Source organism: Onychomys torridus, chromosome 1 (assembly GCF_903995425.1).
Source record: "Onychomys torridus chromosome 1, mOncTor1.1, whole genome shotgun sequence".
In the NCBI taxonomy this organism is placed as follows: Eukaryota; Metazoa; Chordata; class Mammalia; order Rodentia; family Cricetidae; genus Onychomys; species Onychomys torridus.
In genome coordinates this window covers 98,318,376-98,332,288 of record NC_050443.1, presented here as the reverse complement: position 1 = coordinate 98,332,288, position 13,913 = coordinate 98,318,376, and the positions used below count along the sequence as shown (strand labels likewise).

Below are 13,913 nucleotides of genomic sequence, written 5' to 3'. Positions count from 1 at the left end.
GCCCATGGCTCAGAGGCTTTAGTTGGATAGGACTATTCATGCAGCTGGGTAGGACTGATTACTGCTTTTCTTCTTAAGACAACTGTCACAGCAGTTTGTGATGGTGTGAGGGCTAGTCCTGAGGGAGGAGGCTTCCAGGTCCATTACAACTTAATTTCTTCAAGTCCTGTGTCCAAAACATGTGGTGTCTTCAGCAATAGAACCTTACTTTGAAGTTCTGGGAAACAAACAAGGGCAATAAAAATATATTCTCTTCTTTGACAGACATCCTGGGTTTCCTAGTTATTTATCTTTTATTCTTTTTCCCACTCTGGTGATAAAAAACATTCTGCTTTCAATTTATGGTAAGATGTGTATTGTGATGAGCTTATGCCATATACTAATCATTACTTTTTTTAAAAAACAGTTTCTTTTTTTCTTTTTTTTTTAAGATTTATTTATTTATTATGTATACAGTGTTCTGTCTGCATGTATGCCAGAAAAGGGCACTAGATTTCATTATAGATGGTTGTGAGCCACCATGTGGTTGCTGGGAATTGAACTCAGGACCTCTGGAAGAGCAGCCAGTGCTGTTAACCTCTGAGCCACCTCTCCAGCCCACTAATCATTACTTTTAAATCTGTGCCTAATTGTCCTAACATCTATATCACGTTCCTAATGAAACTCTTCTACTGTACATGTTTACTGTTAGTCAGTGGCTACCATTGCATACTTTTTCACATGTCTAACATGTTTTCATTTGTTCAATACATTTTGTTATGAGAAAACCAAGGCTACATGGTAGCTGTTATCGTCCACCATAGACTAACCCCTTTGCTTATTGAATACACAGGAAAGAGGCATTGCCTCCGCTTAACCTGGACTCATCAGAGTAAAGACAGAGTTTAGGCTTGGTCAGCTCACCTCAGAAATGTACTTTAGGGAACATACAGGGAAATCTCTTCTTGCTTTTTTACGGACTGTCGTGCAGGTCTAAATTTCCTCAGTCTAGAAATATTTGGGGAGAGTTTCTTTTGTCCTAGGGTTTGGAATTATTTCTTCAGTCTGCTTCATTTCCGAGCTCTAAAATTGACTTTGTTTTTGGAGTAACCCCAAGTATAGAGATTGCATGCTTCCTTTTAGACTCATAGGTCCAGTTTCTCCATATCAATATAGATCACTAAATGACTGGCCATCTGTCTAGATCCTTCAGTTTCGAATCTGTCATGCCAACCAACGATGACCCCTCCCTCTCCCCTCAAACCCTTTACATGCCTCTCATTACTCTAGTGGAGTTCTTTCACGGCAGGGTGATTAGTCCGTGGTTAGAATGATCAAATGGCTTCAAGGAGGAAAACACACAGAACTTGTAAGTTCATCTTAGAAGGCTTATCATTCTTGGGTGTTGTAAATAATCTAGTCCTTGCTGATTTTCTAGCCTAGTTAATATAAGAATTTTATCCTTTCTGTACCAGTCATCTTCTAGAAAGCAATGCATTCTCAGAAGCCAGCTGTTGAATTTCTTGAGTAACAACCAATGCTACAGAAAAGGGCTTTGGGTTGGCTGAGCACTCAAGACACTCCATATGCAAGTTTGGGGAAAGATCTGGAAAAAATGAGCTGTGTGTCAGGGCAATTCTGGGTGAACCACTGTAACAACAGAGGAGCATGGCAGGGAAGTTCTGCAGGGAAATAAAGATGAAGAGAGGAGAGACAGCAGAAAAAGGGCACAACATACTTCCTTTGATATAGCACTTCCATATTAAGAAAAAGTTTGATGTCAGTAACTATCCAAAGAAAACCATTGAAAAGGCTGTTTGACACCTGTACTAATATGATCAAAGCAGAATGTGGGGGCAACTCATTGGCAGGAAAAGAGCCATATGACCAGTCTTCCACTGGCCCTTAACCCAGGTAAATAGCAGAAACTATAGCAAGGATTCAATTGCCACAAATTATGAAATTAAACATTCAAATGAAGTTGGAATAGCTCCTTAAGAGGCAAGAGAATGTCAGCATGTATGAGTTTCCTGGAAAAAAAAATACACTCTGCCAGATCCAGAAATGAATAAAAGCCTAACAAAACATATTTGCCAAATATTTTGGCAGAAAATAGTGCAAACAGTTTAATCTCTAATAAAACAAATCAGGGTATAATTTTCAATTATCTAATAAAAGTTGCATCTTGACTCCACCATGGAGAACCATGGAAGATACCAGTATTAGCTACATAAAGGTAGATCCTATTCTGAAGGAAGGAGAGAAATAGCACAGAGATGTTGTTTAGAGATAGACTTTCATTATATAATCCAAGTGAGTGAAATTCACAATATCTCTGCCTCAGCCTCCCAAGGGCTGGGATAACAAACTTGCACTGTTGTGCCCAGGCAACATTATGGACTTTTGATTCTCTTGCATACACTTAAATTTTATCTTACTAAAGGACTCACTAGCATAGCTGTGGAATTGTGACCATGACAAACATTTAATTTTCATAGTAGACTGACTCTCCATCCTATCAAGAAACAGAAACCTGCTGAATAAACACCTTGTATAAATGTTGAATCCGGATTCCAGCCTCTAAGCCAATAGGTTCAGGCTCAATAAAATCATTTGTGGGTAAATCAGTGATTTGGCTCTCTTCTTCGTTGTATGAGGCTTTCTCTCCAAACCAGTAGGTTTTCTAAAATAACAAGAACAACCAAAATCATCTTCTTCATCATCATCATCATCATCATCATCATCATCATCATAGTATTACTAGAAAGTTAAGTGTTCTAAAGATTTCAAAGCTTTCTGGCTCATTTCACTCTTGTTTGAAGAGAGTACAATAAATGACTTTAAACTGTGAAGCACATTGTCTGTAATATTACTTTCTAACATTACAATTACAGAACATGCATTCTGCTTAAAGCTGAGCTTTACAAGAAGAAAGTCAAAGATGTTGCCTCAAAAGTGCAGAGTGAGCAGCGCTGCCTCCTCACTCCGAGTCAGATCTTTTCAGCAGGGTTGATCTACATATTGTGGAAATGCTAGAACTTTGCAGTGAGTCTGATGGACAAAATCATTTTCATAAATATTTTAAACCACTTTGCTTTTTGTTTTTAAAACCAAACAGTCCTTTAAATTTTTTGTTTATTATTTATTTATTTGTTTGTTTGTTTTTCTTTTTTAAAAAAAATCTTTATTCTATAATTAACTTAATTTCACATATCAGCCACAGATTCCCCCGTCCTCCGTCCTCCCACCCCCAGCCCTCTCTCACAATCCACTGCCCATTCCCACTTGCCCATTCCCTCTTGCCCCAAGGCAAGGTCTCCCTTGGGGAGTCAGCCCAGCCTGGTAGACTCAGCCAAGGCAGGTACAGTCCCCTCCTCCCTACACCAAGGCAAAGTGTCCCAGCATAGTCCTTTTTACTGATGTTATACAAACAGTGAAAGGCAAGTCTATGGTGTCTTAGTTCAAAACCAAGTAGGGCAACTTACTGTACTGTGTAGTCCCTGTCTTCTTTATCATTTAACTATTATGGAGGAAAGCCCGCACCACTTAATTATATATTTGACAAAGTTATTAAGTTTTGATCCTTAAAAAAATATAGCATCATCCCAATAGGGATGGAAAATGCACTTGGTAAAATTCAGAATATCTTCATTATAAAAGTCTTCAAAAAATAAAGTATGGTAAGAATTTACTCAACACATTAAAGATGATTATAAGCCCACAGCCAACATCATCTCAAATGGGAGAAGGTTGGAAGTGCTCACTCTAACATCTGGAACAAGGGTGTTCATATTTTACCATCCTTATTTAACTTGGTAATAGAAGTCTTAGCCAGGCAATTAAGTAAGAGAAATTAATGAAAGTCACCCAAACAGTAAAAGGGGGAAGTCAGATGATTTAGTTTGCAGTCAATAACTGATAAATTCAGTGAACTTCACCAGTTAACTACAGAAATGAATAATTTTTTTATATACTAAAAACACACTAGTTGAAATAGAAATCAAGAAAATAATCCCACCAACAATAGCAATAGCTATAAAAATGCCTGGGGGTAAATTTAATCAAATACATGACTTCTTTAATAACATTAAGAAATTAAATAAGATGCTAAATGTGGGACTTGCTTCCTTGCATCCACTTCCTTCCAGGTTCAGTAAGAGACCCTGTCTCAAAGGAGTAAGGAGGAGTGTGATAGAGAAAGACACTGAGCGTCCTCCACTAGACTACATGCATGCACACAGGAATGTGTTATACGAATCCTAAATGGTCTTATAATAAAACTAGATATTGGGATAAATGCTGAAAGATCAGAGAAAACAAGCCACAGCCACTTCTCACTTCGCCAACTCCTCAGTTGAAAAGAGAAGATCCTGTCTCCATGAATCCTCAGACTGAATACCTGAGTCCTCAGCCTAAAAGCCTGATTCCTGACTCCTATTGCCTTATATTCCTTTCTCTGCCAGCCCTATCACTTCCTGTCTCAACCTTCCTAGTGCTGGGATTAAAGGTGTGTGCCACCACTGCCTGGCTGTTCCTCTTTTAAATTGATTTTTTTTTCTCTTGAACTCACAGAGATCCAGACGGATCTCTGCCATGCCTCCCGAGTGCTAGGATTAAAGGTGTGTGCCACCATTGCCTGACATCCGTGGTCAACTCCACGGCTGGCTCTGTCTTCTGATCTTCAAGCAAGTTTTATTAGAGTACAAAAAAATATCACCACATTTCCCCTTTTTGTTGAAAATAACAAAAGGTTATAACTAATATAAGAAAAACTGTATGCAATAAGTACAATATACACAGTCAAGAATTACATGAACAATGCCCAGTCCATCAACATTTGACAAATTCAGAGGAAATACTCCATTATTTACCCTATTTTGGTGAGGCCAAAATGTTGTATCTAATTCATATTCTATCCTATCCTGTATTACCAACCCCAAGCTATCTTTTGATGTCTTTCAAACTTACACACTTTACAGCTCTTTGGTGAATTTCTTTTCTGAATTTGCTAACAGGGAAAATTGTAACTATCTAGTCTTCAATTCCCTCAGAGACCAGAGAAGGAAATAATATTACCTAAGTAAACAGGAAGTGCAGGCAAGCAACTTCCAAAAAATGTGAGAAATGACAGAAACAGCTGAATGCCTGGATAGTTACCCAAGGTTCATTTGCAATGTTGGGGCAGCCATCCTATAGGCCTAGCATATCTGACAGACTTATCTGTGAAGCAGGATATTATAAAGGTCCTTCCTATCTTGTCTTGGCAAGGTTCAGCAGTGCTTTTGTTTGTGTCCTGCTTGTCCATTTTGGACAGCATACTGTCAGCAGTTGAAGCAATGGTACTTTCTTATCCAGTGGCTAAATTTTGCCACCAAGAAAGTAAATTCCATAAGGAGTTTCTTCAATGCCCATCATCTTCTCTGAAGTAGGTTGGTGTTGCCAGGGGCAGACATGTCTCATTGTCATTAATAAAAGAATCTATGTTATTAAACCATCTTAAATGATTATAGATCTCTGAAGTGTTTGAAGATGACCTGTCTATATAAAATATATGTTTGTCCTTGAAAACATACCTAATATGATGACACGTTCGATTGTAATAGATGACTAACTACTAACCTGAATTTCTTTATTATCCTAGACAGTTTATAATAACAAATTTCAAGGACTAATAATTTGTATTACATTGTTAAATGAACTGTATATATACAATACCTTGAATAAGAGTAGAAATGTATGTACAGTATGTTCCAGAAAAATCTCAACTTTGTATCAATATACACAATTTGTATACAATATACAAAAATCCAATTCAATGTAAAATATTTAAAACTAATAGTTGCTTTTTAAAAGTAGATTCAACAACCTACCTTTTTGTCTTATCAGGTATGTGTTCCAATATGTTTGTACATACACACACACACACACACACACACACACACAGAGAGAGAGAGAGAGAGAGAGAGAGAGAGAGAGAGAGAGAATATCTGACCACAAAATCAATATCTTTTGTTTTCCCTATACTGTAAAGCTGTGGTATCTGACTAAGATAACACTGGAATAACAACATACACAGATAAATGGAACACATTATAGAACCCAAATACAAGTCACATATGTATAGGAAGTTGGTTTTTGACCATGTACCAAATATTAGAAATGCTCTGAATTTTAAAAGTCTCTTCAATAAATGTAGCTGAGAAAATTGGATATCTGTGCACAGAAATAGATTAGATGCCAATCTTACAGCACATATGAGAATCAAACATCTGAAACTATTAGAAGAAAAAATGGGGCAATATTTTAAGATATTGGGATAGGTGATTTTATTTAATAATAAGATTCCCCACAGCTCAACAACACAAGTAAAATCAGCCCAATGGAATCACATTGAGCCAAAGATCATCTGCAAGCAGGTGTAATGATCAACACAGCAAAGCTTACCTGTGAACTTTGTACACTAGCTGTCCAAAAGGAGTGTTTTCAGAATATACAGGCAACTGAAACTTCTCAATAGTGAGAGAAACAAGTGTAATGCAATTTCAAAATGGCAAATTATATGAATAAGTATTTCTCAAAAGGTGTACAAAGGGCCAGTAAGTAAAAATTATTCACCATCACTAAGGGAACTACAAATCAAAATCACACAAGGATATAGAATCACACACATTGATGACTATTAGCATAAGCACAAACATAACAAATGCTGCTGAATGTAGAGAGAAAGGACTCTCACACATTTCTAGTGGGAATCCAAATCAGCGCATCCATTATGTAAAACAGCACAGAAGATCCTCAGAAGAACAAAGATAGCATTAGCAACCCAAGTTTACTCTGTGTTTACTGCAATACTATTCCCAGTAGCCAAGACACAGATTTGATGGGTGAATGGATATAGAAGGTGGGGTATACTCATGCAAATGGAATATGGTTTGCTCATAAAAGAAGACTGTACCATTTGCTTACTTTGGCATGCATACCTGGAGGAAATAATGTGAAGCAAAATAACCCACAATGCAAGCTAAAATAAATGCCAATTTATTAGAAATACAGAATAGTATATAGTCACTACAGGCTAGGAAATGGAAGGAGTAAAGGGAAAAATAAGCTTAGAGGGAATATGACCTACTGTTCAACAGCATGGCAGGGTGACTATAATTTACAGTAATCTGTTAAAGTGTCTTCTAAGGGACTAAAAGAGAGGAATTTAAAGCTTCTCAAAACAAAGAAATGGTAATTTTTTAAGGAAATACAAACAATAATTAACCTGATTTAGTCAACTACTCATCACATATTTGCATTAAAAGTGTATACCAGTTTCCATTATATGCAGTTATTGTATCAATAAAAAATAAAAAATAGATATGGGCATAATTTGTCCTCTCCTAACTTGGATCTATAGACATCACCATGTATTCATTTCATTTCATAAATACACATGGCAAACAATTGTGTTACAGTGCAATAAGAATGAGGAATTATGGTGGCTAATTTTCATTGTCCATTTAATCGTCTTGAGATTTGCCTATGTCCTCAATACAACACGTTTCTGAGTAAGTCCCTGAGGGTTTTTCCAGAGAGGAATAACTAAGGGGAGGGAACAACATTGACTATGCAACACCCAGTAACCCAGGCACTGATAGAATAAAGGTGAAGAGGGCAGGATTCTACCAGCAAAGACATCCCAGCTCTATTTCCTGATATCCATGAGATGAGAAGCTTTGTTTGGTCACACCTTTGCACAAATGTGTTCTGCCTCTCCTCAACTCAAAGTGACATGGCTATGGGACTGTGGACTGGGCCTAAATGAACCTTTGTTCCTTTAACTTGTTCCTCTGAGTTATTGGTCACTGGAACAAGAAGTCTGCTATCACAGCCCCCATGCAGAGGCTGTTAGACTTAATCCTGCTTACTCTTTACAGACAGGTACAGAATGACTGGGGGTTCTAAATAACATGTGTGTGGGTGTGCTCACCTGCAGGAAAAAGTTCCACGGCTTGGGCACACCATACTTCCCTGGAAAGACAGCATCTATGTACCAGGCCACAAGGCCATACAGAAAAGCACTAAGTAAAAACATTCCTATTATATGAGCCAAAGTTAAGTCATCATCGGCTTTTACTTTTGTAGCAAAGTTGTACCACTGAGCGCCATCACCTGAAACAAAATGGGAGACAGTTACTTTAGATGTCCAACAATGGCTGAAGCAAACATGTATGAGGCATGTACGTCTTAAACCAGGAACATTAACAGGCAGTGTTGATTCTTCAAAGGAACAGATATATAACCTGTTTTCTTCCCAGAAGATTAGGAATGGATATGGTTAATAGCATGGTCCATTGTGTGCTATCTCTATGGCCAGGCCACACTGACTCCCTCAGATCTTTATCTTGAGCCTGTTTATCTCAATCAATCTATAGCACTATCCTCTCCCAGACCCCTATCAAGAGCATTGTTTACCTTCATCTGTTTTCTCAGTTAATCTACAGAATCTATCTTGGAATATGAAAGATGTCATTTGTACTTTACAAGAGTTTTGATGTAGTTACACCTTAAGCTTTTTTGTGAACATGGAATTGAGTTAATTATCACCAGGAAATTTTATTCCAAATTTGCTGTGCTTAATATGCCTAAAATAAACTAGCCAGGGTCAGACTCTTGAAGTTTGAACCATCACTGGCTACTGAGTCATGTTGAAGCAGACTTCCATCTCGCCTCTTGCATATAAACACTCTCCTGGCCATGGTGTTTATAGAGACCCTCCATCATACCCAGCTGCTTTGAGACTAACTAGGGAAGAAATTGCACTTGTATTCTGGAGACACATGCTGTCTATTTGTTATTTGATGATATCCTTACATTTAGGTTGCCCAGGAGAAAAAGGAAGTAAATAATAATGGAAAGAGACTTTCATCCAAACCCAACTAAAAGTTACAGGGATTTAAAAACCACACAAAATCATAAAACAAAATATCTGTGTTGTAAGACAGTAGTACCCCAATTTTCTAAGGCAAATCTTCATGACAACAGCCAAGAATACTATAAACTTACATTCATCAGTAAGAAGAAAAAAGGTTCAACTTCTGTTATCCAGGCTAGCATGTAGGGGATTGGAAGTTACTACTGGACAAAAGTAAAAGCTGCACTGATGAACACAAGAAAGATGAAAATAGGAGGCAGTATCCCCATTAAAGGGGGTAACTAGCAACAGGTTCCAAAGATATCAAAGTGTGTGATATGACAGATAAAAAATTCAAAAGAGTGATTTTTTTAAGAGGCTAATGAATGCAGATAAACAGTTAAATGGATTAAGAAAGATAATTCAGGATACAAATGAGAAAATTAATAAAGACTCAGATTTTGAAAAAGAATCAAACAGAAATCTTTAAAATTAGAAGCTTTGTAAATCAAGTATAAAAGCCTCAACAGAGAGATCAGTTAGAAGAAAGAGCATCAGACCTTGAAATACTACGTGCTAGAAGAATGAAAACAAAACACAAGATCTCCAAGGCATCACCAAATGATCAAACATCTGTCCAATCGGCCCTCCCAAGGGAGAAGGGTTACAGGCTGAGGATACAGAAGACCTAGTCAATGAAATAATACCCCGAAGTGACCAAATGTTGGTTAAAAACATGGACATTAAGGTACAGGAAGCACTTGGAACAGCAAAAATAAATTACCATCCCAGAATAACCTCTATGAAATGTTCTATGGTTAATTCTTTAAAAATCCAGAACAAAGAAAGAATATTAAAACATCCATGTGAGAAGCACCAAGTAACACATAGAGATAAACTGACTGGAGTAAAAGCAGATTTTTTTTTTTGGAGCAAACACTAGAGGATGGGAGGGGATGGAATGATGAATTATGTAAGAACTAGCAGCAATCACACTCAGAGTCGTGTATACAAAATGAAGTCAATGTGATACCAGCACACCCTTGTTTGTTGAGGGACTATTCACAATATACAAAATATGAAATAAGTTTAGAAGTCTGTCTCAAGACAAAGGAATAAAGAACATGTGGTATACATGCACAGTAAAATATTATTTAGAAATAAAGAACAATGAAATCTTCATTTGCAGTAAATTGGGTAGAGCTGGAAGTTGTCTTGTTAGGTAAAATAAGCCAGACTCAAATGTAAAAGTATTCCATTTTGTAATGTATGGGAACAATAAACAGATGACCTGAAAGTAAGAAAAGAGTTACTAGATAGTAAGAACCATGCAACAGGAAGAATTGAGATAGGATATGAACTCAATGGCCATCAAGTCATGATACGTGAAAGTATAGAAATATTACAATTCTATTGATTTGCATAATATATTTTAGAAATTAAAAACAGAAAAGTTGAACAGATCTGCAAAAAGATTATGTGGTAGTTTGAATGAAAATGGCCCCAGAGGCTCATATGTTTGAATGTTTGGTCCCCATTTGGTGGAACTGATTGGGAAGAGTTGGGGGGTGTGGCTTGCTGGAGGAGGGTGTCACAGGGGTGGGCTTTGAGGCTTCCAAGGCCTCCCATCATCTTCAGTGTTCTCTCTGCTTTCTGCCTGCAGTTTTAGGATGTGATCTCTCAGCTGTTCCTACCATCATGCCTTTGCTCTGCCGTCATGGACCCTAACCCTCTGAAAGGGTTAACTCAATTAAACACTTTCTTTTGTAAGTTGTCCTGGTCATGGTGTTTCATCACAGCAGTAGAAGCCTAACTAAGATAGGTTGTATCTGTAAAGAGCAGAACAACAAAAAGTTCACCAAAGAAACATCTAAACTGTATGTTTTCATTGTGTATCTTACCAAATGTTTAAAGGCTAATTAACACCACTCTTTCTCAGACTCTTCCAAAAAAGAGAACATATAAAAAATGAAGTAATTCCTGTGTCAACATAGATGGTTAGCATTATTATGTTAATATACCAAAATTAAACAAAGATATCGCAAAAAGAATCACAAAAACTTCTCTGGTTATAGGATATAAGACTAAAACACAAAGCCAATCATACTGAAAATAACAAAGAATGAAAACACAATGCCACTTACCATCATTCTAAATAAAGCTAAACACTTAAGCATATTCTTTAATGCATTACAATCCTACTCGAATTTTTCTCAGCTGGATAAACTCATCTATGAAAAAAACTAAAATCATGTCAGTAGTAAAACACTGACATCTTTCAGTGTGACAGGCTTCTGTTATCTGGGGTGACAAAATTATCCCCCAGAAGAGACATAGGTAAGACATGGACATACATATGTGTGCAAACATAAATACCTAATATATTACTTATAATACTGCTTATATAATTTTTAATTCTCATGTACATATGTGTGTGTGTGTGTGTGTGTGTGTGTGTGTGTGTGTGTGTGTGTGTCCACAGTGTCTACACAATGTTTTATGATAAAGCCGATGTGTGGGACCACTCGAACATCTTTTACCCATGCTCTCCCCCAACCCTGTGTGTTCCGTCCTTCCCTTCTGGGTTGAGAATTAACAAAGGTGCTGTCACAAAGGGAAGACTCACCTTTCATTTCCATCTTGCATATTATGTCAGTCCCAAAAGCTAGCGCTGTGTTTGTGATGAGACTGAGAGCCAGCTTCCCGCTGAGGCTTGTTTGTTCATATATCGGAAGTATGATTAAGTAAGGAAAGAATGTGAGAAAATGGAGGAAGCATGCAATAGAAGTGGCCAGAGAAGCTGGAAAGGGAGAAGGAGAAGATGGTCAGTCAATGCAAGCTGGCAAGCTGCAGCAGCTAGGAACAAAGCTCTCCAAAGGGAGGGTACTCATGCCCACCCCCGCATCACTGGCATCTGGCACTGGGTCTAGTGCCCAGAAGGTGCCCCATAAAGGCTTTTGCTTAAACGAATAGTATGAGAAGATGTTCTCCTGAAATTGATTCAGTGGCATCTGAAACTGAGGGAGCTTCCAAACAAGATTCCCTTTCAATCAACCCACAGGCTGTTTCACGGAAGGCGCCTTCAACTCACCTTTATTAAAGAATGTGCTGATCATGAAGCCAAGTAGCACTGAGGAGATGGCAAAACACAGGAAATAGAAGGCGATGAATAGTGGGTCACTGTGTTCAAAGACTCTCTCATGTGTAATCTGATGAAATAATTAGGAAGCTAGTTTAATCACATGTGAAGTGATGAGGAACAAAGGCTTGGAAGTAAAGCAGAATACTGAACACTGACCCCAGTGAGGTGAGTCACGCCACTCTACTGGGGCCATTGAAGTCATTGTCTACAGAAGGGCCATTCACCTAGATCTGTTCTTCACCGTCTGGTCGACTATGCCCTTTGAACTTCCACAGTGAAGTCAGTGCCAAACACATTTACTCTTTGGCAAACTAACACACCTTGCCCACACTTCAACTTCTCATCCCTAAATGGATACTTGCCTTGAGAAATAAAATCCCACACAGCAAACAGATGATGATGAAATACATCAATAAGAAGGTGACGAAATATGAAACCCAGAGCATAGTATTACTGAGTCCCACCATGAGCTGGTATTCCTGAAGGAGAATTAACATAAGCCAAGTATTATGAAAAACACATTTCAAAACGCCTTCTCTCATCTTACTCTACACAGCTTGAATATCACATCCCAAATGGAAGCTTTGTACCTAATGAGTGGTATAATTTCTACTCAGAATTCTGGGTGCTGAATTTATTTATTTTCCTCCTAAGACTTAGCAAGTTCTGGTTCTAATATAAGAAACACCATTAAAAACTAAAAATTAAAAAGCTAAGATTGAACAGGGCATAGTGGCACATTTCTTTGATCCCAGCACTTAGGAGGCAGAGGCAGAGGCAGAGGCAGACAGATCTATGAGTTTGAGGCTAGCCTAGTCTACAGAGTGAGTTCTAGGACAGAGAAACCCTGTCTCAAAAAACAGATAAGCAAGCTAAGATGACTCTTCTTTTCACTTCCAGGAAGTAATAAATCCAAAAGGTAAATACATTTCAATTCTAATGTAGATTTGAGCAGGGCTAGGCAAATTATGACCCACCTTACATTTTATAAATCACATTTTATGAGCATAAAGCCACATGTATTTATCTTAACACTGTCTAGAACTGCTTTTATCCTACAGGGTAGCTACACAAATCTATCCAGGGGCTAAAAAAAGGTCCAGTTGTTAAGAGCACTGGCTGCTTGATTGAGTTAGGGTTTCTAATGTTGTGTTAAAATACTACAACCAAAAACAACTTCGGGGAGAAAAAGGTTTATTTCAGCTTAAAACTCTCAGGTTATACTTTAATCACTGAGGGAAGTCAGAGAAAGAATTGGAGGCAGGAGCTGAAACACAGGCCATGGAGGAACATTGCTTACTGGCTTGCTCAGCCTGCTTTCTTATACAACTCATGACCACCTGCCCAGAGGTGGCACCACCCACAATGGGCTGGGCTCTTCCCCATCATTCATCAATCAAGAAAACACCCTACAGACTTGACTATAGGTCAGTCTTATGGAGGCATTTTCTCAGTTGGGAGTCCCTCCAGCTGGTGTCAAGTTGACAAAAAGGGGTGGGGGTGGGTGGGTAACTAATACATTGCTCCTGCAGAAGGCCCAGAGACCCAGATTCAGTTCCAGCACCCATATGGTGCTCACAACCATCTGTAACTCCAATTCCAGGGATCTCACACCCTCTTCTGGCCTTTGCAGAAAACAGGCATGCATGTGGTGCACATGCATACACACATGCAAGAAAAATAAAATAAATTTCAGATTAGAAAGCTAGACTGAGAGGAGGCAACAGTATTATGAATCATTCTGAAGGACTCCCTGCTCCTGCCTCTTCCAGTTGCTGCTGCATGTCTCCAATGCCTCTTTTTCCTATTGGCTAGTGATAAAGGAAAAACTTTAGACAATTCAGTTTGGAAGTTTATTTGATGAAAGAAATGGTTCATTAAAAAAAAAAAAAA

The 13,913-nt window shown here is 38.1% G+C and overlaps 1 protein-coding gene across 1 annotated transcript in view; it reads right to left on the bottom strand.

Annotated features, from left to right (window-relative positions):
- The window catches only part of LOC118576607 (ATP-binding cassette sub-family A member 3-like), a 97,317-nt gene that overhangs the window by 56,505 nt on the left and 26,899 nt on the right, over positions 1-13,913 (bottom strand). The window contains exons 6-10 of the mRNA XM_036176812.1: positions 12,383-12,499; positions 11,970-12,087; positions 11,505-11,678; positions 7,955-8,136; positions 2,528-2,662 (exon numbers count right to left, since the gene is read on the bottom strand). Of these exons, the coding sequence (XP_036032705.1) occupies positions 2,528-2,662; positions 7,955-8,136; positions 11,505-11,678; positions 11,970-12,087; positions 12,383-12,499 (726 nt within the window). The remainder of the gene's footprint in view (positions 1-2,527; positions 2,663-7,954; positions 8,137-11,504; positions 11,679-11,969; positions 12,088-12,382; positions 12,500-13,913) is intronic.